Genomic DNA, 22539 nt, shown 5'->3' with positions numbered 1-22539 from the left:
ACTGACCGATACTCTACTTACCACATTCCACCTGCTTGTCTTTGCACACAAAGTTGTATGGATCCAATTTGGGGCTGCAGCCAGCGACCTCAGCTTTTCCGTAACAGCAGTCGTGATGATGACAGCACCTTTGGATGACAAAGACATTAAGGAGGGTCCCAGAGTCGTAACTCCTACCACTTTACCTAGCATCTCCTCCCTCCACTTCCTAGGCCCTATTGCTGGCCTTTCCTGGGCTTTGAGGGCTGAATTTAGGAACTTATGAGAGTTGGCTGGATTTCAGACCCAATCCTTATTATTCTACACGAACAGAGATTTACAGCAATTTGTTAGCTGTATGTGTACCTGGACGTTTGCATAAAAATGAAAGTAGGAGTCCAAAAACCACAGAATTCTCTGAATGGGGCACATCATCTCCCTCCCTTCCCCCGCCCTCCACCCCTATTCAATCATCTTCCCCCTCAGCACCATCTAAAATGGTGGGGTTCCAGACACCCACGATGTTACTGGCACATATAAGAGCACGGGCTTGGGAGTCAGAGGTTGTGGGTTCGAAAACCAGATCTGCCACTTGTCAGTTGTGTGACTTGGGGCAAGTCACTTAACTTCTCAGAGCCTCAGTTACCTCATCTGTAAAATGGGGATTAGGACCGTGAGCCCCACGTGGTACAACTGGATAACCTTGTATCTACCCCAGCTCTTAGAACAGTGCTTGGCACATAGTAAGCGCTAAACAATAACCATCATCATTATTATTATTTTTATTATTTGATGTCACATTGCATTCTCAGAAAAGGCCATATTTATTTTGTCATTACCCTATTTATTTTGTCATTACCCTATTTATTTTGTTAATGAATTGTACATCGCCTTGATTCTATTTAGTTGCCATTGTTTTTACGAGATGTTCTTCCCCTCGACTCTATTTATTGCCATTGTTCTTGTCTGTCCATCTCCCCCGATTAGACTGTAAGCCCGTCAAACGGCAGGGACTGTCTCTATCTGTTGCCGACTTGTTCATCCCAAGCGCTTAGTACATTGCTCTGCACATAGTAAGCGCTCAATAAATACTATTGAATGAATAATAATAATAATGTTGGTATTTGTTAAGCGCTTACTATGTGCAGAGCACTGTTCTAAGCACTGAGGTAGATACAAGGTAATCAGGTTGTCCCACGTGAGGCTCACAGTCTTAATCCCCATTTTACAGATGAGATAACTGAGACCCAGAGAAGTTAAGTGACTTGCCCACAGTCATACAGCTGACAAGTGGCAGAGCCGGGATTCAAATCCATGACCTCTGACTCCCAAGCCCAGGCTGTTTCCACTGAGCCACGCTGCTTCTCTAATGCTCCAAGCTTTCTAGACTGTCAACTCCTTATTGGCAGGCATCATGTCTACCGACTCCATAGTACTGTACTTTCCCAAGTGCTTAATAGAGCACTGTCCACACAGTAGTGTGCTCTGCACACATACAAGTTGTGTTGTCTAGTGGAAAGAGCCCGGGTCTGGGAGTTAGAGGATCGGGGTTCTAATCCCAGCTTCGCCACTTGTTGGCTGTGTGACCTTGGGCAAGTCAAAACTTCGTTGTGCCTCAGTTACCTCATCTGTAATATGGGGATTAAGACTTGTGAGTCCTATGTGGGACAGAAACTACGTCCAATCTAGTTATCGTGTATCTGCCTCATTGCTTAGTACAGTGCCTGGCACAAAGTAAGCACATAACAAATATTTTTTTTTAAAGCACTCAATAAATACCACTGATTGATTAAAAAGCATGCTCAAGAGCATGATAAAATCCATGGAGTCCCCAAAATATGGGGGCACACGAGAGCTCCTGAAGTTTCTTTAGAGATGGATCACCTCACAGCCTACTCAGAGATGTACTCAACCCAACTCCTCTGGAAGGGCAGTTATTTATTTCCATTTCTAAAAGGAGCTGTCACCTCAGTGATTCTTGGTAACGAGATCCAGTGCCTCATTTCTCACAGGGCCATATTAATATTCTACTAACATTTAACCTATATCTCTTGTGATGTAATATAATTAGATTTCATGATGGAATGTACAGAATTTATATTTTGGCTTATTTTCTCCTTTCAGTAATTGAAATGCCCAGACCTTCGACTGAACCCTGAGCCCTACGGTGGTTCCTCTTATCCTGACCAGAGTCAGACGCCGACTCCGACTCCCTTCATGCTCTCCTCTCTGCCTTCAACTGCCTTATGGCCCAGGTACAACTGAGGAGACCTTCGATTAGAAGCAAAATGCTGAGCCGTCACTGGGATGGGGGTGTCTGGGAACTTCCGAGTGTCTTGAAGGTCAAACGATTTAATAGCTGGTAGATAATTCTGGAGCCGATTAAATGTAAAAAAATTCTGATAGTTTTCAGCTACAACTGAAGTTCACTCAGTGGCAACTTTCTGGGACAAATCCCAATCTGCTATTTCCCCATGCTTCCTAGCCAAAGTCTCTCCTCAGAAACCTGATTAACTGAGGGTGTACAGCTGCCCAGTTTCCTGCCATTCAACGTACACATTTGCCCGAGGCCTTGTGGGACTTACCAGTCAGTTTTGTCCTGAGGCCAGCCACTTCCACCTAAGCCACAGTAGCACCCATAGTCAGTGTACTCCAAAACTGACACCTTGGTGCTGCACTGAACAGCTTCAACCAATTCAATTAGGCTCCTCTGGGGTCGGGACTTCCCATCACCTGGTAAAACAGAGCAGAACTGAATAATAATAATAATGCTGGTATTTGTTAAGCGCTTACTATGTGCCGAGCACTGTTCTAAGCGCTGGGGTAGACACAGGGGAATCAGGTTGTCCCACTGGGGACTCACAATCTTAATCCCCATTTTACAGATGAGGTAACTGAGGCACCGAGAAGTTAAGTGACTTGCCCAAAGTCACACAGCTGACAAGTGGCCGAGCAGGGATTCGAACCCATGACCTCTGACTCCAAAGCCCATGCTCTTTCCACTGAGCCACGCTGCTAGAACTTGAGTGATCGGGTCAAGGATTGTCAAAAATGATTCACCTATGACATCCTAGGGTTGGAAAGCACAGTGAGAGAGGCGAAGTGATTTGCCCAGGGCCTCACAGTGGACGGGTAGATTGGAACCCATGACCTTCAGGCTATCAGGCCCGTGCTCTATCCACTGTGCCATGCTGCTTCCAGTAAGTGTCCGGTGGGGACCCGGGGATCCTGCAGGCAGTGCCCAGCTCCCCATTGGGGAGAGGGAGGTTGTCTCCAGAAGAAGAGGCCAGGGCAGGAGCTCTTCAGGGCCTTGCGGGGCCGGGGAGAGGTACGGAGTGCTCCCCTAGGGAGGGGAGCAGCAAGTCAGGACTTCTGGGACTGGCCTCTAGAGAGAGTATAGAAGTGTACTATAAAAGTATTTGTGAAGCAATACAAAGCGTTGAGGTGGATACAAGCAAATCGAGTTGGATAGTCCCTGTCCCTTGTGGGGCTCACAGTGTCAATCCCCAGTTTACAGGTGAGGTAACTGAGACCCAATGAAGTGACTTAACGAGGTCACACAGCAGATGGGTCGCAGAGCTGCATCTCAGATTCTCACAGATGATGGGAGAGAGAGTCCCCCATTCTTGGGGCTGCTTGGGGTGCCTGGCTCCAGGCTCTAAAGGCAGCAGCGACCCCCAGTATGGCTCACCCCCCTCTTCAAAGCCTTATTGAAGGCACATCTCCTCCAAGAGGCCTTCCCTGACTAAGCCCTTCTTTTCTCTTCTCCCACTCCTTTCTCCTTCACCCTGACTTGTCCCTTTGTTCATCCCCCATCCCAGCCCCACAGCACTTACGTCAATATTCATAGTTTATTTCTAATAATGTCTGTCTCCCCCTCTAGATTGTAAATTTGTTGTGGGCAGGGAATGTGTCTGTTATATTCTCCCAAGAGCTTAGTACAGTGATCTGTACACAGTAAGCGCTCAATAAATACAATTGATTGAATAAATGAATCAAATTCATCACTCAATTACAGGAATGAGAATGCTTAAACCATCCTGGGCAGCTGAAAGTCTTATTTTTAATGTTCTCCAGTGAAGGAATTATTTTCAACTTCCTCCAGTAGCCTTTTCCAGCATCACACAGCATTTGACTGGCTGGAAACTCTGTATTTAACCTAAATCATTCTGGCCGTAATTTAAATTAAATTCTTATCCAGTCTTTCAGGCTGATGGAGAATTGCTGATTGCTTTACACACTCCCTCCTACTGAGGCTGTGAGCCCCGTGGGGTGCAGGGACTGTGTCTTACCCTATTAACTTGCATCTACCCCAGCACTTAGAAGAGTGCTAGACAGTAGTAAGTACTTAACAAATGTCATAATTATATATAATTATAAAAATGATAACACTGCATGATGACCTTTGAAATTTATCTCAGACTAATATGTTGGTGTTGGTTGACTAGCAACTTTCGATTCTATAGAGTCAGGAGGAAGGCAAAGCTAATTAGAGACTCCGTTGGGCCTAGTCGGTAGAAATGAGTTCCCCCTCCCACCCAAGCAAGAGTGAAAGTTAAAAAAAATTAAATTCTTGCCACTACACCCTGACTGCACACGTTGCCTGGGGCACACAGCTTAATGGGACATCATCACTGACCCGGCCGGAGGACACATATCGCAACCCGTCCCCGGTTTCCACCTGTCCACCCAGGGACAGAAAACCCTGGAACCCTCTACCTGACTTCCACCTCAAACACCCAGTGGTGATGATGGCAGGAGGAAGGAAGGGTAGGGGGAGGGAAGAGGGAGCGAGTAGGACAGCTTCGCCTCCTTTGCCTCAGAAACCAGGTTCGGGGGGAGGGTGGTGGTCGACTGGGTACCAGGGCCAACAAGTTGCTGAAAGCCCAGGCTGGATGAAGTGGGCCACGCTGAAGAGGTGCCCGACCTTTCATTCCTCCTAGTATTCCCACCAACCACCTCCCTCGGCAATGCTCACCCCTCACAAGTCCCCCAACAAATCCTCCCCAGCTCTGTTTCAGAAACTTTCTGAGTGGCCTTGTTTGGCCTCATTCAAACCTCGAGCACTCAATCTGGCCCCTGGTGGGGGGATGGGTCCCTGGGGTGGTCGGTCCCCTCATAGCTATGGGAGCTCCTTGAGGGTCCCAAGTGGTGCTCAAAGGACTGTGACTTTGGATGGCCACCCAGTTTACCCAGTGATTAAAGCTTTCCAATCTGGCCTAGTCTCCACTAGGTGAACGAGGCTAATCTTGCTGTTCTCCCCAGGGCAGGGCAGCTCCCCACCTCCATCCATACTTTTTCCCTACCATTTTTTCTACAGTTGAGTGATAACTGCACCTTCCAGTCTTTCTTGCTGCATCCATTCCCTCCTCCCGGCATACCTAGGTCCGATCAGAGACCGGGTCGCCGCCAGAGACCTGCCAGTCAATCCCAAAGGTCCTGAGTGGAAAAGCCAACTACCCCCTCAGTCAACCTTGGTGATGGGATTGAAAACAATTCGGGGAAAGACAAAGTTTACTCGACGGTCCTTCTGTAGGCTCGGCAGATTTGGTGCAAACATAAATGTGCTAGTGTACTGGAGTGATTGAGATGAGCACAGTTCAGTTTGGTTGCATCAGGCAATCTGGCAAGTAAGATCAGGGTGGGCTGTTTGCTTTGCTGATGAAACACATTGCGTTTCAGGAAACATTTCTCCAAGGCCAGAAACGGATACTTTCCTTCCAAACAAACCTGTCCTGAAAGCAAGGTGAACGAGACACTCTAACCACAAACACTGATTCCATGAAATACGATACAAAAGCTAGAAGGCTGGGCATCGCTCATGTCGAGCTCATTTCTAAAGTCCACTTGACTCAGCAGGAGGAGGCAGGAGCCAGACTTTACCCAGCTTTCTGGGACAGAATGATTTAGGGGCTGGAGCTCTCTCTTTTCGGGACAGTCCTGGCTCCACTCCCCTTTTGAGTTGATTTTAGGAGGCATCCAAAGGCACCGAGCTTGCGTAAAGTGGCGGCAGTGTTGCGGACCAAGGAAAACACTCCCATCTCCCTGTTGCCTTCTCCAAGAGGCCCGGGTGTGTGCTTTGGTTTTGTGGAAGGATGTGTGTCTGTGTGTCTCTCTGGGTCTCTGTAAATCAGTGACAAGGCTGGTGTGTGTGCTTCTGTGTGGAGGTCTCACTGCTTGAAATCTCACTGCTTGACTGGTTCTCTGTGTCTATTTCTGCCTGTGCCCGTGTAGCCAAGTGGGAGATATTATCTTAAGAATTTTCCTTCCTGCAAACAGTCCCTGGGAATGGGCTTTTCCTGCCTGGCTGCAGCTCCAGTGAGGTCTGCCCCCCTGCTCTGTCCCCTGTGTGAGCCTCTTCTCTGCTAGCCTTGCCTGCCTCCCCCTGGCTTGGTTTCCTGGGACTTCAGAGATGTGTCCCCCCTTTCCACTCCAGATCCCGGGGCGCCCCTCCATCCCTCACCCCCCACCCCCTGCCAACACCTTCTCCCCAGGACCCGTCCCCCTTAATCCCCCAAATTCCCCCCAATCCCTCCTCTTCTCCACCGCAGGATCCCGGGGGTCCCGGCCCATCCTTCCCCTCCTTCCCAGGGCCAGGACCCCAGGGGCTGTCAGTCAGTGGGGTATCTGGAGGGCTTCCTAAGTGCGGGGCCCTGTAGTGAGCGCTGGGGCGAGGGCAGCGCCCGCCCCAAAGGGGACTCACCGATGTCCGGAAGCAGGAGCAGGAGCAGAAGGGGGAGCAGTTTCAAAACTCACCTTCTCCAAGAGGCCTTCCCAGACTGAGCTCCTCTTCTCCCTCTACTCCCTCTACCACCCCCCATTCACCTCTCCGCAGCTAAACCCTCTTTTCCTCCTTTCCCTCTGCTCCTCCCCCTCTCCCTTCCCATCCCCTCAGCACTGTACTCGTCCGCTCAACTGTATATATTTCCATTACCCTATTTATTTTGTTAATGAAATGTGCATCGCCTTGATTCTATTTAGTTGCCATTGTTTTTACGAGATGTTCTTCCCCTTGACTCTATTTATTGCCATTGTTCTTGTCTGTCCGTCTCCCCCGATTAGACCGTAAGCCCGTCAAACGGCAGGGACTGTCTCTATCTGTTGCCGACTTGTTCATTCCAAGTGCTTAGTACAGTGCTCTACACATAGTAAGCGCTCAATAAATACTATTGAATGAATGAATGAATGAACCCCGCGGCTCCATGGGGACTGAGCGGCAGGGACAGCAAGGCTGCCAGGGGAGGACCCATCCCACTCCACCCGACCCTCCTTCTTCCCCTTCCTCCTCGTCCTCCCCAGACCTGCCCCTCTCCTCCCCTCCCTCCTCCTCCCAGTCCTGCCCATCCTTCCTCCTCTCCCTCCTCCTCCCAGACCTGCCCCTCTCCTCCCCTCCTTCCTCCCAGACCTGCCCCTCTCCTCCCCTCCTTCCTCTCAGACCTGCCCCTCTCCTCCCCTCCTCCTCCTCCCCAGTCCTGCCCATCCTTCCTCCTCTCCCTCCTCCTCCCCAGACCTGCCCCCTCCTCCCCTTCCTCCTCCCCAGACCTGCCCCTCTCCTCCCCTCCTTCCTCCCAGACCTGCCCCTCTCCTCCCCTCCCTCCTCCTCCCCAGTCCTGCCCATCCTTCCTTCTCTCCCTCCTCCTCCCCAGACCTGTCCCTCTCCTCCCCTTCCTCCTCCCCAGACCTGCCCCTCTCCTCCCCTCTTTCCTCCCAGACCTGCCCCTCTCCTCCCCTCCCTCCTCCTCCCCAGTCCTGCCCATCCTTCCTCCCTTCCCTCCTCCTCCCCAGACCTGTCCCTCTCCTCCCCACCCTCCTCCTCCCCAGACCGGCCCATCCTTCCTCCCCTCCCTCCTCCTCTGCCTTGCCCTCTCCTCCTTCCTCTTCTCCAGACCAGCTCCTCTCCTCCCCTCCTTCCTCCCCACACCTGCCCATCCTTCCTCTCCTCCCTCCTCCAGAACTTTCCCTCTCCTCCCTTTCTTTCTCTCGGACCTGCCCCTCTCCTCCCCTCCCTGTCCCCAGACCTGCCCATCCTTCCTCCCTCCTCCTCTTCCTCCTCTGCCTTGCCCTCTCCTTCCCTCCTCCACCTCCACCCCCAGATCTGCTCTGCCCATCCCTTCCTCTCCTCCCCGCTCCCTGGATTTGCTCTGCTCACCCCTCCTCCTCTCCCCTGCCCGCTCCCACTCCCCCACATACTTGCCCTTTCCTTTTCTCCTCCTCCTTTCTCTGCCCCACCCCCCATCAACTCCATCTTGCCCCTCGGGGCTCCCTGCTCACCTCTCTATCCGGAAGGTCGGTTGGGTTTGGGTGAAGGTGGCCGGTCCCATCGTTGCAGGCTGGCAGAGGGTGGGGGAAAGTCCTGGGTTTTAGGCCAGGTAACACCCAACTATGTCCTGATCTGTCTTTGGTAGAGCAGGTCAGATGGTTCCTTGCAAGAGGCCTAAGAAGCCCTGCTAAAGTGGGGGTATCTCTGTCTATAATATACTTTCTACACTTTCCTCTAGACAGAAAACTCATTGCGATCTGGGAATGTATCAGTTTATTATTGCATTGTACTCTCCCAAGTGCTTAGTACAGTGCTCTGCATGAGGGAAGCATTCAGCAAATACGATCGAATGAATAAATGAACACAATGCCCATCCTCCTGAAAGCCCTACATACTCCTTATGTAGACTTGGGTTTGGGCTCTAAGCATATTTCGGACAGCTAAATTCTGAGAGCAAACACAGTACTCAGTGATGAATATACCTAGTTCGCAAACCACAGTAATGGCACCATGCCTCCAGCAAATATGAGTTGATGACAACACAGTGCCTGGCCTCATTATTCTTAGACAATGACTAACTTTTACATGTTCTGAACATGCCCAACATACTGTAGGTATTTAGTAATCTCCATAATGGAAAGAATAGATTATAAAGAAAAAGAGAGAGAGAGATTGCTAGGGTGTTTAAGAGCAGAAGAAATGCCATGCTGGCTCAGTATCTTGTTGGTAAAAGAGAGTAGTGAAATAGTCCAGTTTTTCAACATCAGTTTTCACCTTCTTAAAGATGGAGGTTTTTCCATGGTTTCCATTGGCATTTCTTTAAGATGCCTCATGTTAAGGAAAAGCCTGAAGGAACATCAAAACAAACTCCTTGCTTGAAAAGTGCTGTAAGAATGTCTTCAGAATTAAGTTCTCTTCATGAACTGTGATTGTAGTAGTTGAATTAAATGTTTAGTAGGATCTCATCAAGCATGTCTTACGCTGTCGAGTCATTTTTGACATAGCAACGCCATGGACACATCTCTTCCCGAACGCCCCGCTCTCCATCTGCAATCATTCTGGTAATGTGTCCTTAGCAGGGAAAACACTGAAATGCTGTTGCTAATTCCAGTAGATTCCTCAGTTGTCTAGAATGAGGGCACAGTCATCTGCAATCTCTAGTGGAATGGAAGATTTACTTCTGTCCACTTACATAGCTAAGAGTAAGGAACTCAGTGGCAGGGAGGAAAGCTAGGACATTCTCCCCTTTGTCCACACAAAAAGGATAATGGAGGAGATTCTCTTCTTTTTTCTCCACCCTCTAGGAATTCTGGTTCCTTGCTACCTGGAAGAGAATAGAAGGAAAAAAATAGGGAATTTTCAAGTTTGAATTATTTTTCATAAGCCTTCCAATTGTTAACTGGAATTGTTTCACTCCAGTGGCATTTATTGAGTGCTTACTGTGGGCAGAGCATTGTACTTAAGTGCTTGGGGAAGTACAAAAGAGTTGGTAGATGTGATTCCTGCTTTCAAGGAGTTTACAGTCCACAGGGGGAGAAAGATGTGGACACAGATTATTAATAGGGGGAATGGTTAGAATAAACAGAATTCTTTGACTTCTTATGACCAAATAATAAAACAAGTAATTCTATTCTTAAAGGCTGATCTGTATGATTATAGAGTGCTCTTCCTTGCATTAAGACTGACTCATACTGCTCAACACCCAGGCTTTAAAACGCCTTTAAACAAAGAGTCAAAAATATTCAGCAGGGGACCAATTCCAGCTCTGCCAATTGCTTGCTGTGTGACCTTGGGCAAGCACTTAGCTTCTCTGTGCCTCAATTTTCTCAACTGTAAAATGGGAATTCAATTCCTGTTCTCCCTCCTACTTAGGCTTGAGCCCCACATTGGACAGACACTGTGTCCAACCTGATTAACTTGTATCTAGTCTAGCATGTAGAATAGTCCTTAACCCACAGTAAGTGCTTAACAAATACAGTAACAGTAGTAATAGTAATAATAATAATACCAAAAAGGTAGAGTCGTGATGAATGCTGTTGATTGATAGCGATAATTTTTCAGACATTCAGAAATAAGGGAATGAAATAAGAGAAGCAGCGTGGCTCAGTGGAAGGAGCCTGGCCTTGGGAGTCAGAGGTCATGGGTTCAAATCCCAGCTCTGCCACTTGTCAGCTGTGTGACTGTGGGCAAGGCACTTCATTTCTCTGTGCCTCAGTTCCCTCATCTGTAAAATGGGGATGAAGACTGTGAGCCTCGCGTGGGACAACCTGATTACCCTGTATCTACCCCAGCACTTTGAACGGTGCTCTGCACATAGTAAGGGCTTAACAAATACCTATATTATCATTATTATTATTATTATTATTATTGTTCCGATCTATAATTTATTTGTGTCTGACTCCCCTGTTAGATTGCAAGCTCCTTGAGGGCAGTCATCTAATCTACTAATTTTATTTTACATTCCCAAGTTCTTAGTACAGTGCTCTGCACACAGTAGGTGCTCAATAAGTACTATCATGATGATGCAGAAGTATACAGAGATTACGCTCTTTTGTTTGACTAAGAAGCAAGTAAAATCTTTATTGGAGCAATTGCAAGGTGGAGAGGAGGAATATAGAGTAATCTCCTCTAACTATGTTCTCCCCAACTGATGGAAGCAAGCAGGAAGCTTTTATACACATAAACATGTGTTTAGCAAGTACCATGTGTAAAACGTGAACTTGGCATTATCCTTGACTCCTCTCTCTTGTTCAACCCACATATTCAAGGCATCACTAAATCATATTAGTTCTACCTTCACAACATCGCAAAATCTGCTCCTTCCTCTCCGTCCAAACTGCTACCACATTAATGCAAGCACTTATCCTATCCCGCTTTGAGTACTGTATCAGCCTCCTTGCTGAACTCCCTGCCTCCTCTCTTTCCCCACTCCAGTCCATGCTTCATTCTGCTGCCCGAATCACTGTCCTTCAAAAACGTTCAGACCATGTTTCCCCACATGTCAAGAAACTTCGGTAGTTGCCCATCCACCTCTGCATCAAACAAAAACTCCTCACCATTAGCTTTAAAGCACTTAATCTCCTTGCCTCCTCCTACTTCACCTTGCTACTTTCCTGCTCCAACCCGGCCCGCACACTTCGTTCGTCTAATGCTAATCTTCTCACTGTTCCTCCATCTCATCTATCTCGTCACTGACCTCTCGCCCACCTCCTACCCCTGGCCTGGAACGCCCTCCCTCCTCATATCAGACAATTACTCTTCCCCACTTCAAAACCTTATTGCAAACACATCGCCTCCAAGAAGCCTGACTAAATCCTCCTCTCCTCTTCTACCACTCCCTTCTGTATCATTTGCTCCCTTCATTCATTCTTCTTCCCATCCCCATAGCACATATGTATAAATCCGCATATATCTATAATTTACATATTTATTATTTATGTATATTAATGTCTGTCTCCCCCTCTAGACTATGAGCTCGCTGTGGGCAGAGAATGTGTCTATTAGTGGTTATATTGTACTCTCCCAAGCACTTAATGCAGTATTTTGCACACCATAAGTGCTCAATAAATACGATTAAATGAATTAATGAATGAACAAACAAGTCTTCAGGCACTTGATACTTTTTCCCTTTCCTTATCTTACCCTACAGCCGAGATTCTGTGGATGTGGGGTTATAAAGCAGTGTGGTTTAGTGGAAAGAGCACAGGATTGAGAGTCAGAGGTATGGGTTCAAATGCCAGGTCTGCCACTTATCAGCTGTGTGACTTTGGGCAAGTCACTTAACTTCTCTGAGCCTCCGTTACCTGATCTGTAAAATGGGGATTAAGAGTGTGAGCCCCACGTGGGACAACCTGATTACCTTCTATCTACCCCAGTGCTTAGAACAGTGCTTGGCACATAATAAAAGCACTTAACCAATACCACCATTATTATTAGAAGAAAACAGGGTGCAGGTTCAGATAAAGCAGCGTGGCTTAGTGGAAAGAGCCCGGGTTTGGGAATCAGAGGTCGTGGGTGCTAATCCCGGCTCTGCCACTCATCTGCTGTGTGACCTTGGGCAAGTCATTTAACTTCTCTGTGCCTCAGTTACCTCATCTGGAAAAATGGGGATTAAAAAATGTGAGCCCCACGAGGGACAATCTGATTACCCTGTATCTACCCCAGAGCTTAGAACAGTGCCCTGCACATAGTAAGCGCTTAACAAATACCATAATTATGGGGAAGCAGCGTGGCTCAGTGGAAAGAGCACTGGCTTTGGAGTCAGGGCGCATGAGTTCGAATCCCAGCTCTGCCACTTGTCAGCTGTGTGACTGTGGGCAAGTCACTTAACTTCTCTGTGCCTCAGTTCCCTCATCTGTAAAATGGGGATTAAGACTGTGAGCCCCACGTGGGACAACCTGATTCCCCTGTGTCTACCCCAGCGCTTAACAAATACCAACATTATTATTATTAATGCAGATATGACAGGGTTGGGCCATATCACTGCTCATGTGGAACAATGGACAACTGAAGTGTGGGGAGCAAAATGGAGAAAGGGAACAAAATGATGTTGGCTCAGATTTATATGTTTCCATCAGGGGGTCTCCGCTTGGCAGCAGCTGCGGCCAGGGGTTTCCCAGCTTTCTGCCTTCACTCATTTCCCACTCTTAGCTCCTCTAACGCCAACCTTCTCACTGGACCTTGATCTCATCTATTTCGCCATCGACCTCTGGCCCATGTTCTGCCTCTGTCCTGGAAAGCCCTCCCATCTCCTATCTGACAATTACCCTCTCCGACTTCAAAGTCTTATTAAAGGCACAGCTATTCCAAGATGTTCCTCTCAGGTCTCAACTGGAGAGTTTCCAGTACTCTACCATTCTCGATTCTGGGAGGGAGAGTCAAGCAGAGGCCTATCCATTCCATTCCTAGCTTGGCCAGAGGCTAGCAAATGGAAGGCAATCTGCTACAAGACAAAACTAAACCTGTGCTTAGCAGCAGAGGCATGGGACAGAGCTGAGGGCAGAGAGAGACTCAAGTTGACTGCGTGGAAGGAGGCAATGGTAAACCACTTCTGTATTTTTACCAAGAAAACTCTATGGATAAATTACCAGAACACTTGCAGGTGGAGAAGGGGCATTCTAGGCGATATGTGTCCATGGCATCGATATAGGTCGGAGACAACTCGATTGAAAAACAATATATGTTCTAGTTAAAATAATTTAAATGTCTGTTGCCTCTGATGACAGTTTTGCCTTCCAAATACTGAAGCAAAAAAAAAAAAATCTCAAAGATACATAGTTAATCAAGTGCACCACCCAAAGATTTCACAGTATCAGCATAATTGAGTTTGGTATTGCAGCTGCAAAATTAATGCCTCAAAACAAAATCTACATTTGTCTGATTGTTGGTGATGTGTAATTACGGTATCTTGTCAACAAGATTGCTCTTTTTGACCAAAGCAATTAAGGCTACCTGACTAGTTAGCTTAAACTTTGAATCATATTTTAAACATATTTTAACACACTTTAAAGGTTAAAGTGTGTGTAAATTGAGAATGACTAAATTAGAGGATTAGGTAGATGAAAGTGGGAAAACCTTCAAGTAGGACAAGTGAAGGTAATTCATTTGGAAAGGAAAAAGGAAAATACAAATGAAATAATATATGTAAAATGAACTTTGACTAAGGTAGTGGGAGGTTGGAGAATCTCCTTTAGATTTTTTTTTAAAAAAGGACTGCACAACTATCTTTCCAAAATCATGTAGGTATATTCCTTCTCAGTCCCAAGAGGATGTATTCAATTGATCAATCAATCAATTATTGGTATTTATTGAGTACTAACTACCTGTAGAGCTCTTGGGAGAGTACAATACATCAGAGTTGGAAGACGTTAACCCTACCCACAAGGAACTTGCAATCTACAGGGGGACAGACCCATTAAAACAGATGACGGATAGGGGAAATAGTAGAGTATAAGGATATTTGTATTATTAATATGGGATTGGGCCGAGTATCAAAGTGCTTAACACAGCCAAGTTCATAAGTCGATGTAGGGGAGAGGGCCGAAGGGAAAATTAAGGGCTTAGTCCGGGAAGACCTCTTGGAGGATATGATTTTAGGAGGGTTTTGAAAGTGGGAAGGGTGGTGGACTATCAGATGTGAAAGGGGAGGATTTCCAAGCCAGAGGAAAATCAAGGGCAAGGGATCATGGCAGGACAGACAAGATCAGTGTTAGAGAGAAGTGTGTGGGTTGGGTTGTAGTAGGAGATAGGCAAAGTAAAATAAGAGAAAGAGAGCTGATTCAGTGCCTTAAAGCCTATGGTAAGAAGCTTCTGTTTGATGTAGAGGCGGATGGCGCACCACTGGAGGTTTTTGAGGAGTGGGGAGATATGAACTGAACTTTTTTTCAGAAAAATAATCCAGGCAATAGCAACAGAGTGGCGGGTGGACGAGAGAGGGAAGAGTCAGGAGTCAGGGAAGTTGGTGAGGAAGCTGTTGCAGTAATCAAGGGGGGGAAATGATGAGTGCTTGGATAAGCGTGGTGGCAGTTGGATGGAGAGGAAAGGGTGGATTCTAGAGGTGCTGTGAAGGTAGAACTGACAGGTTTTCATGACGGATTGATTGAATGTGCGCCTGTCCCGCAGTCGACCCCTGGCCCACATCTTATCACTGACCTGGAATGCTCTCCCTCTTTACAGCCGCCAAACTAACTCTCTTCCCCCTTCAAACCCCTGAGAGCTCACCTCCTCCAGGTGGCCTTCCCAGACTGAGCCTTCCCTTTCCCTCTGCCCCTCCTCCCCTCCCCATTCCCCCTACTCCTCCTTCCGCTCTACTCCCTTCCCCGCCCTACTGCACTTGTGTATATATTATTTATTAATTTATTACTCTATTTTATTAATGACATGTATATATCTTTGATTCTATTTATCTATTTTGATGATATTGATGCCGGTCTACTTGCTTCGTTTTGCTGTCTATCCCCCCTTTTAGACTGTGGGGCAGGGATTATCTCTATCTGTTGCCAAATTGTACATTCCAAGCACTTAGTACAGTGTTCTGCAACAGTAAGCGCTCAATAAATACTATTGAATGAATTGAATGAGGATAATGTCAGGGTTAAATAACCTCAGAAAAATGTCTACTTAAAATTTTTTATGCTTGTAAGGATAATGACCTAATAATATAAAGAATGATAAAAAAAAAAAACTGTCAACTTCAAAACCAAAATTGACCTTCTTAAAATACTGTTTCATTTGACTATCTTGGAACCATGATACCCTGCGAGGGAAGGAACCAATCTCTACAAATAAGCACAGTTAGGATCATTTAGCTAGGGACGTTTTGCTCCTTCAAACTTCAAATTCCATGACTGACTAAAGATTTGTGAACTGACGAAGGTGTCTACCTGCAGGGTGTTTGCTTTGCTCCGATGGTTGACATTTGTGTTCTGTTCTCTTTCAAGTTTCAGCTATAATATCCCACTGACTCTCATAGCTAAACATGGTTACACAAGTTAGGTCAGCTGATCATAGGATGAGAATGGATATCAACAGAAGGATTGCAACGAGTACATATTTGCTTAGTTGTAGAGGTATATTTTAGTTTACTGTTTATTTGAGGAAATTTCCAAGATGGAATTTAGACTATGAAATATTTTGCTTTCACATTTCTTAAAAGCAGGGGTATGTAGGCATTCTTTACATATTGCATTCTATACATAAGCAGCGTGGCTTAGTGGAAAGAGCACAGGTTTGGGAGTCAGAGGTTGTGAATTCTAATCCCATCTCCACCATTTATCAGCTGTGTGACTTTGGGCAAGTCACTTAACTTCTCTGTGCCTCAGTTACCTCATCTGTAAAATGGGGATGAAGACTGTGAGCCCCACGTGGGACAACCTGATTCCCCTGTGTTTACCCCAGCGCTTAGAACAGTGCTCTGCACATAGTAAGCGCTTAACAAATACCAACATTATTATTATTATTATTATCTGTAAAATGGGGATTAAGCCTGTGAGCCTCACATGGGACAAACTGATTACTTTGTCTATACCCCAGTGCTTAGGACTGTGCTTGGCACATAGTAAGTGCTTAACAAATACCATTATTATTATTATATTTGCTTCATTTTGTGTCATCTTTGTTCTTCCTCCTTCTCCTCTGTCTCCCCTACTAGCTCGTATGCCTTGAGAGGGTGGGAGGATTGTCTCTTCCTACTGATGCACTCTTCTGAATGCTGAGTACAGTTCTTTGTACTCATTAGGTGCTCAATGAATAACGTTGATTGATTTCCTCCTTACAGGCTGCTTTTAACATTGCAGATGAAGAACTGTTAGGCAGAAAATAATAGTCCCAGAAAATCCAAATTCATGGAACTGGAGTGTGTCCAAACATTAGGATTTAAGCCTCTCCAGTAGTTCCGGGTATAAATTGTAAATCTGTATATTCACTGATATTTCTTTAAAGGAAGTTGTGTTTCAAGTAGTTTTTTATGGTATTTATTAAGCACTTACTATTCCTAAGCACTGTACTAAGCGCTGGAGTAGTTACAAGCTAATCAGGTTGGACACAGTCCATGACCCACGTGGAGCTCACATCTTAAGCCCTGTTTTTTAGAGGAGGTAACTGAGGCATCCCCAGGATCGCAGCTGAAGAGTTTCCAGTACTCCACCAGTCACAACTACAGGAGGGAGAGTAGAGCAGAGACATATCCATTCCATTCCTAGCTTGGGCAGTAGCTAGTGAGTGGAATGCAATCTGCTACAAGTCAAAACTCACCTGTGCTGGGCAGCAGCGGCAAGGGAGAGAATCAAGGGTGGGGACTTAAGTACTGCGTGGAAGGAGGAAGTGTTAAACCACTTCCGTATTTTTACCAAGAAAACTCTCTGGACCCACTACCAGAACGATTGCAGATGGAGGTGGGGAGTTCTGGGAGAGATGTGACTATGGCGTTGCTATGGGTCGGACACGACTCAACAGCATAAGACAACAAAACTGAGCCAGAGGTAAGTGAAGTGACTTGCCCAAAGTCACACAGCAGAGAGGTGGTGGAGCAGAGACTAGAATCCAGGCCCGTGCTTATTCATTATTTTAAAATTGGAAAATGTCCCAAATAGTCTACTTTTATCTGAACCGTGAAAGTCCAATATATCTGAAAGCGCTTGACTTACCTAGGTGTTTCCAGCAGGCTGGCTTTTAGTTCTCATCAATCCAAAATGCCTCTAAATCCCACCCTATCCTTAGGAATTAATTTTTGAGATTTCTGCAGATAATAATGTTGGTATTTGTTAAGCGCTTACTATGTGCAGAGCACTGTTCTAAGAGCTGGGGTAGACACAGGGGAATCAGGGTTCGATTATTATGTCATGTCATGGGTTATTATGTCATGGGTTCGAATGCTGACTCTGCCTCTTGTCAGCTGTGTGACTGTGGGCAAGTCACTTCACTTCTCTGTGCCTCAGTTCCCTCATCTGTAAAATGGGGATTAAGACTGTGAGCCTCAAGTGGGATGGATAATCTGATTACCCTGTTTCTACCCCACCACTTAGAACAGTGTTCAGCATCTAGTAAGCGCTTAACAAAAACCAACATTATTATTATTATTATTATTATCAGGGCTCAGTAAGAGGATATTGATAATAATGCCTTGCTCAAAATGAGACTCCTGCCACCTGAACAGAGTCATGGAGAAACAGGCAGGTAAGAGACAGAGGGACAGGCAGAAAATACAAGCAACATGGCCTCGTGGAATGGGCACGGGCATGGGAGTCAAAAGGACCTGGGTCTTGATCCTAGTTCTGCCCCTTTTCTGCAGCGTGACCTTGGCCAAGTCAGTTAACAGCTTTCTGCATATCTATTTATGTCCATATACTGCTGAATATTAATTTCATTGTTTTACTCACTGTTCGAGATCAATCAGATAAATTTCATCACTCCAAATATACACGTTTGTCCGTTAGTAATATCTTCTTTATTTGCTTATCTGAGTGATTATATTACATCAGTGAGCAGCATCATTTTGGGCTAGCAACGGTTCCTCATATGAGGAAGGTCTTAGCATACCTTTGGCATGAATACCTTTTCCGGAGTGGCTTCCTGGAACTCTATTTCCAATTAATGAAGATTAATTTTAGTCACTCTCTGCTGTCTCGATGCTTCCTTGAAATATTTTTTAAAACTTTAATCCCTAAATAAAATCTGAGACTTTAGTTTTGCTACAGAAGATGTTTTATAATTTGACCTCACTCTGAGTGATCTATTTTTATTGTGACCTGGTTATGTTTGCCCAAGAACTGTGATTATAAATATGGAATGGTTTGAATTATGGCTATCCATATGTAAACATGTTTTAAAATTGATACCTAGCCTCAGCACACAAATGAACCAGATCTAAAGTGTGCTATTTTGACTCCGCTAACCACACTTTAACCATTTCTATATGAGTTGTGAGGAATTACATATTGGCACCTATAAGTTTTTAAGAAGTAAATTGGGTAAAATTAAGCCCAGACACATATTAACAGCTGTGGTATTTGTTCAGTATTTACAAGAAAAGCAGCGTGGCTCAGTGGAAAGAGTCTGGGCTTGAGAAGTAGCGTGGCTCAGTGGAAAGGGCCCGGGCTTGGGAGTCAGAGGTCATGGGTTCGAATCCTGGATCTTCCACTTGTCAGCTGTGTGACTGTGGTCAAGTCACTTAACTCCTTTGTGCCTCAGTTCCCTCATCTGTAAAATGGGGATGAAGTCTGTGAGCCGCACATAGGACAACCTGATTCCCCTGTATCTACCCCAGTGCTTAGAACAGTGCTTTGCACGTAGTAAGCGCTTAACAAATGCCAACATTATTATTATTGGGAGTCAGAGGTCATGGGTTCGAATCCCGACTCCGCCGCTTGCCAGCTGTGTGACTTTGGGCCAGTCACTTAACTTCTCTGTGCCTTAGTTACCTCATCTGTAAAATGGGGATTAAAACTGTGAGCCTCACGTGGGACAACCTCGTCACCTTGTATCCCCCCAGTGCTTAGAACAGTGCTTTGCACATAGTAAGCGCTTAACAAATACCACCATTATTATTACTATGTGCCAAGAACTGGAGTAGATACAAGGTAATCAGGTCCCACAGCCTAAGTAGGAAGGAGAACGGGTATTGAATCCCCATTTTTGCAAATGAGGGAACTGAGGCACGGAGAAGTTAAGTGACCCAACAGCAGATTGGTGGTGGAGCAGGAACTAGAACCCAGATCCTCTGACTCCCGTGCCCGTGCCCTTTCCACTAGGCCATGCTGCTTCCTTTTGGCTCTGCTCACTCAGCTCTGCAATAGAGACCAGAAGACTGCCAAGCTATTTTGTGAAGGACAGAGGAAATGAAAGCCGAGGAATTAAGAGAGGCGGGAAACTGGGCTAATTTTTTCCTCACCCGCCCTTAAAGTAAACCCCAACCAATATTCTAAATCATTTATTGGGTGTTGGGCATTATATCCAAGCCTAAAGCAAGTGTAGTTTGGGAAACCCCTGGATGATGGGATTGGCTTGGAGTTGACACCTAGGCAGTGATTGCTGAATAAGATGGACACCAAGAGGAACCAGAGCTGGAGTGGCGATAAGAAAGAAGGGGGACAATAGGAGAATGGATATGTCTATCTATCTATGTATTATCTATCCACCATCTATCTATCTTACTGCCAACCACTTCCTCACACACATCCTCCCCCTAGCCTGGAACTCCCTCCTGCTCCACATATACAGCAGACCACCACTCTCCCCATCTTCAAAACATTATTAAGGTGACATCACCTCCAAGAGGCCTTCCCCAATTAAGCCCTCTTTTCCCCAGCTTGCTCTCCCTTCTGTGTCATCTAAGCACTTGGATCTGTGCCTCACCCCCAACCCCATAGCCCTTACATCACACCTTTAAATGACATATTATAGGTTATACATTCCCAGTGACATCTGTCCCCACCTCTTTACCGTAAGATCATTTTGGTGTGTCTCTGGTGTGTCATACTCACCCAAGTACTTAGTAGTGCTGTGCACATAGTAAGCACTCGATAAATAGCGTTGATTGATTGATTGATTGATGGACCTGGGACCAGAAAGACTGGACCCTGAGAATTAGAGCCATCAAACCTGGATGGGGAGGAGGGGAGAAGAGGTACAGAGCTGGCATCTGGAGCCAGTCCAGACCCAGAGGGAGCAGGGATCACCGGGAATAGTGCAGTCCCTACTATGGGAGGAAGGAAGGGAGGGAGGGAGGGAGGGAGGGAGGCAAGGAGGGAGAGAGGGAGGGAGGGAAATCCAGGGCCCTGACTTCTCGAGATTTAGGGTATTTCCTCCAGGCCCTCCCAGTCCTGTCCCCCGCCTCACCCTGCACGTCCTTCATCCCTCCAGAGCTGGAACTCCTCAGGGGCTATCTCTGAGGGAGTTGGGCGGGAGCAGGGGGGTGGGGGTGGGGGAGAGCAGGCCCGGGGGAAGAGTGAAGCTGGCTAGGGGCTATCTCCCTTGCTAGCTGGGAGGGCTTCGAGGTCAGGTCCTTTCCCTAGAGACTGGTCTTGGGGGGGAGCAACCCTCACCTCTCCTGACCTCCTGCCCTGGTTGCGGGCGGGAGGCGGCCGAGTGACCCTCCACGGAAAGAGGGTCACGGGCTGGGGAGTCCAGGGACGCCGGACGTGGGTTCTCAGATCGGCCCCGCCCCTGTCGGCCGGGTGACCTTGGGCCAGTCATTATTTTCCTTCCCTGGGCCTCAGTGACCCCCATCGGTCCAATGGGGATGAAGACGGTGAGTCCCCCATGGGACCGGTCTGAATCCGGTGTGCCTCTCCCAACGCTGAGACACAATGTGGGGCACCTAGGAAGGGCTTCAGCATGACCCCAATCATCCGGGCTCTTGAGTGAGCGTAAGGCTTTTAGGCATCCATCTCCGATGGATCCCCCGCCACGCAAACAGCCTCTCTCTGTGCCCGTGGTGGCCGTTCTCCGAGACCCTTGGCTCTCGCCATCGGGCCACGGTATTTTGGGGGTGCTGAGGATGGGCAGAGCCCCATCCTATGGGCCGGGAAGGGGACCGTGCCCCAGAAGGGGCCGACCCATCGCCCACGGCTTGGACTCCCCCTCCGTCTCCCTGGCTCCCCTTTTTGGCTCTCGTGATGGGGGTCTCCCCGCCTCCTCCTTGCCGATGGGCTTGTCTTCTCCCTGCTCCCCAGACTCCTCCCCTTTGCCGCTTAGAGGTCCACCCTCCGAGGAAGGCGCTGGTCCCAGAGGAGGCTCTCCCGGTCCGCCAAGGATTGGACTCGCGGGGTCTGTCCCTAAGGGCTGGGATGGAACTCTTTCCGGGCTTAGTGGCGGGGGAGGAGAAGGGGGGGACGAGGTGCAGGGGTGAGGTGCAAGGGGAAACCCAGGGAGTGTGTCTGGGGAGCTCACTCTTGCCTCTTTCCCCAGGCCAGAAACCCAGTGGGGCGCGCTGGGGGTTCCCTGGCCATCTTGGGCAAGGTGGAGGATGCTGCCCCTCTGCGGGGCCACCCCGGGCTTCCAGGAGCCGAGTCGAGTGAGGAGCTCCACGTGAGTCATTGGGGAGGCGGGGGGAGGACCCTTGAAGTAGCTCTCGTCATCGTCACCAGTGAAGGATCCCAGACCAAGCTGCTGGAAAGCCAGTCCCTGGAGGAAAAGTCTTCCTCCTCCCTTCCCCCAGACCAGAAGGAGGAGGAGGATTCTTCTCAGGAGCCTTCAAGAGAGGACAGACGGGTCACCCTATTTTTCCTCTATTTTTCCCTAACCTTTTCCCCAGGCGTAACCTTTTCCACTATCCAAACCTTTTCCCCTAGCCAAACCTTTTCCTCTACTGTAACCTTCACCCTTGGTCTAACCTTTTCCCCTGCCCTGACCTTTTCCTCGGGTCTAACCTTTTCCCCTGGTCTAACCTTTTGCCTGGGTCTGACCTTTTACCCTGGTCTAACCTCTTCCCCCAGCCAAACCTTTTCTCCTGGCCTAACCTTTTCCCCTGGCTTAACCATTTCCTCGGGTTTGACCTTTTCCCCTGGTCTAACCATTTCCCCGGGTCTGACCTTTTCCCCTGGGCTAACCTCTTCCCCTAGTCAAACCTTTTCTCCTGGCCTAACCTTTTTCCCTGGTCTAACATTTTCCCCTAGCCAAACCTTTTCCCCTACTGTAACCTTCACCCTTGGCCTAACCTTTTGCCCTGGCCTGACCTTTTCCCCGGGTCTAAACCTTTTCCCCGGCCTAACCTTTTCCTCTGGTCTAACCTTTTCCCCCAGCCAACCTTTTCCCCTGGTCTAACCTTTTCCTCGGGTGTGACCTTTTTCCCTTGCCTAACCTTT

General features: G+C 47.5%; 1 protein-coding gene and 1 non-coding gene across 2 annotated transcripts; one reads left to right on the top strand and one right to left on the bottom strand.

Annotated features, from left to right (window-relative positions):
• On the bottom strand, nt 1–5373 carry LOC100075836 (phospholipase A2-like). The gene is made up of 3 exons (XM_029046549.1): nt 5286–5373; nt 2565–2712; nt 1–128 (listed from the first exon to the last, which is right to left on the bottom strand). The coding sequence occupies exons 1-3, from the start codon at nt 5356–5358 to the stop codon at nt 14–16; spliced, it is 336 nt and encodes a 111-aa protein (XP_028902382.1). The 5' UTR covers nt 5359–5373; the 3' UTR covers nt 1–13.
• Nucleotides 5374–13052: 7679 nt separating this feature from the next.
• LOC114805540 lies at nt 13053–13189 on the top strand. Its single transcript, XR_003753512.1, has one exon. It is a non-coding gene; the product is annotated as a small nucleolar RNA SNORA7 (small nucleolar RNA).
• The last annotated feature ends 9350 nt before the right edge of the window (nt 13190–22539 follow it).

This window comes from Ornithorhynchus anatinus, chromosome 18, assembly GCF_004115215.2.
Source record: "Ornithorhynchus anatinus isolate Pmale09 chromosome 18, mOrnAna1.pri.v4, whole genome shotgun sequence".
Lineage (NCBI taxonomy): Eukaryota > Metazoa > Chordata > Mammalia > Monotremata > Ornithorhynchidae > Ornithorhynchus > Ornithorhynchus anatinus.
Note: the sequence above shows the minus strand (reverse complement) of the source record. Positions and strands in the feature narration are given on the sequence as shown.